The sequence below is a fragment of the Eimeria mitis genome, genomic scaffold (assembly GCF_000499745.2).
Source record: "Eimeria mitis Houghton genomic scaffold, Emh_scaff956, whole genome shotgun sequence".
Taxonomy (NCBI): domain Eukaryota; phylum Apicomplexa; class Conoidasida; order Eucoccidiorida; family Eimeriidae; genus Eimeria; species Eimeria mitis.
In genome coordinates this window covers 636-1,632 of record NW_013577057.1, presented here as the reverse complement: position 1 = coordinate 1,632, position 997 = coordinate 636, and the positions used below count along the sequence as shown (strand labels likewise).

The 997-nt window shown below is 57.0% G+C and overlaps 1 protein-coding gene across 1 annotated transcript in view; it reads right to left on the bottom strand.

Moving 5' to 3' along the window:
• The window catches only part of EMH_0026070 (uncharacterized protein), a gene marked incomplete at both ends in the record, with an annotated part of 9,380 nt that overhangs the window by 7,970 nt on the left and 413 nt on the right, over positions 1-997 (bottom strand). Inside the window, 2 exons of the mRNA XM_013502564.1 lie at positions 388-695; positions 748-997. Coding sequence (XP_013358018.1) covers positions 388-695; positions 748-997 — 558 coding nt within the window. The remainder of the gene's footprint in view (positions 1-387; positions 696-747) is intronic.

The window sequence follows — 997 nt, the reverse complement described above, 5'->3', positions numbered from 1 at the left end:
TGCTGCTGTGTCCGCTCGCTGCTGCTTAGACCTCGAGCGTGCGTGTGTAAGCGGCGATACCAGCAGCAGCTCATCTTGCTGCTGCTGCTGCTGCTGCTGCTGCTGCTGCTACTGCTGCTGCTGCAGTTGATGCTAGTGAATATGCTGCTTTCTGTGTGCTGCGCTGCAGCTTGGTGGGGATGTCTCTGCTTTGCTGCTGAGCCGCTGCTGCCGCTTCCTCGCTGTTGCTGCTGGCAGCAGGGCTGTTGTGCTGCCGGTGGGGTGCTGCTCTGCAGCAGCAGCAACAGCAGCAAACGCAGCAGCAGCAGCAACAGCAGCAGCAGCAGGGAGCTGTCTCTCGGCATCTTCTCAGCGAATAGAGGCCGCGCAGCTTCCAGAAGATATTACTGCGATTGCCTGGACAGGTGCTGCTGCTGTTGCTGCTGCTGCTGCTGCTGCTGTTGTTGCTGCTGCTGCCGCTGTTGTTGCTGCTGCTGCTGCTGTTGTTGCTGCTGCTGCTGCTGTTGTTGCTGCTGCTGCTTTCGTTTGTCCCTTGCGTTTTGCTGCTTGTATCTTGAGGTGGCGGAGGCCGTTCTGTTTCTGCTGCTGGTGCATCTGTTGCTGCTTCGGTTGTTGCTTCTGTTGCTGCATCTGCTGCTGCATCTGCTGCTGCTGCTGCTGCTGCTGCTGCTGCTGCAGGCGACGGGCGGCTGCTGCTGAATTCATACAGCAGCGGCCTCTTCATTGCTGATGGGAAGGGGGACGTACACCTGGCTGTCTCTCCATCTATTAGAGTCTCCTGTATGTTTGCTGCTGTTGCTGCTTGCTGCTGCTGCTGCTGCTGCTGCTGTTGCTGTGGTAACTGCTGCTGCTGTTGTTGCTGCAGCTGCTGCTGCTGTTGCCTCAGGATGTAATATGCTGCCGTTGATATCCATAGATAGACGTAGTGGTCTTCTGCTGCTGCTTCTGCTTCTGTTCTTGTCGTTCTTGCTGCTGTTGCTGCTGTTTCTGCTGATGT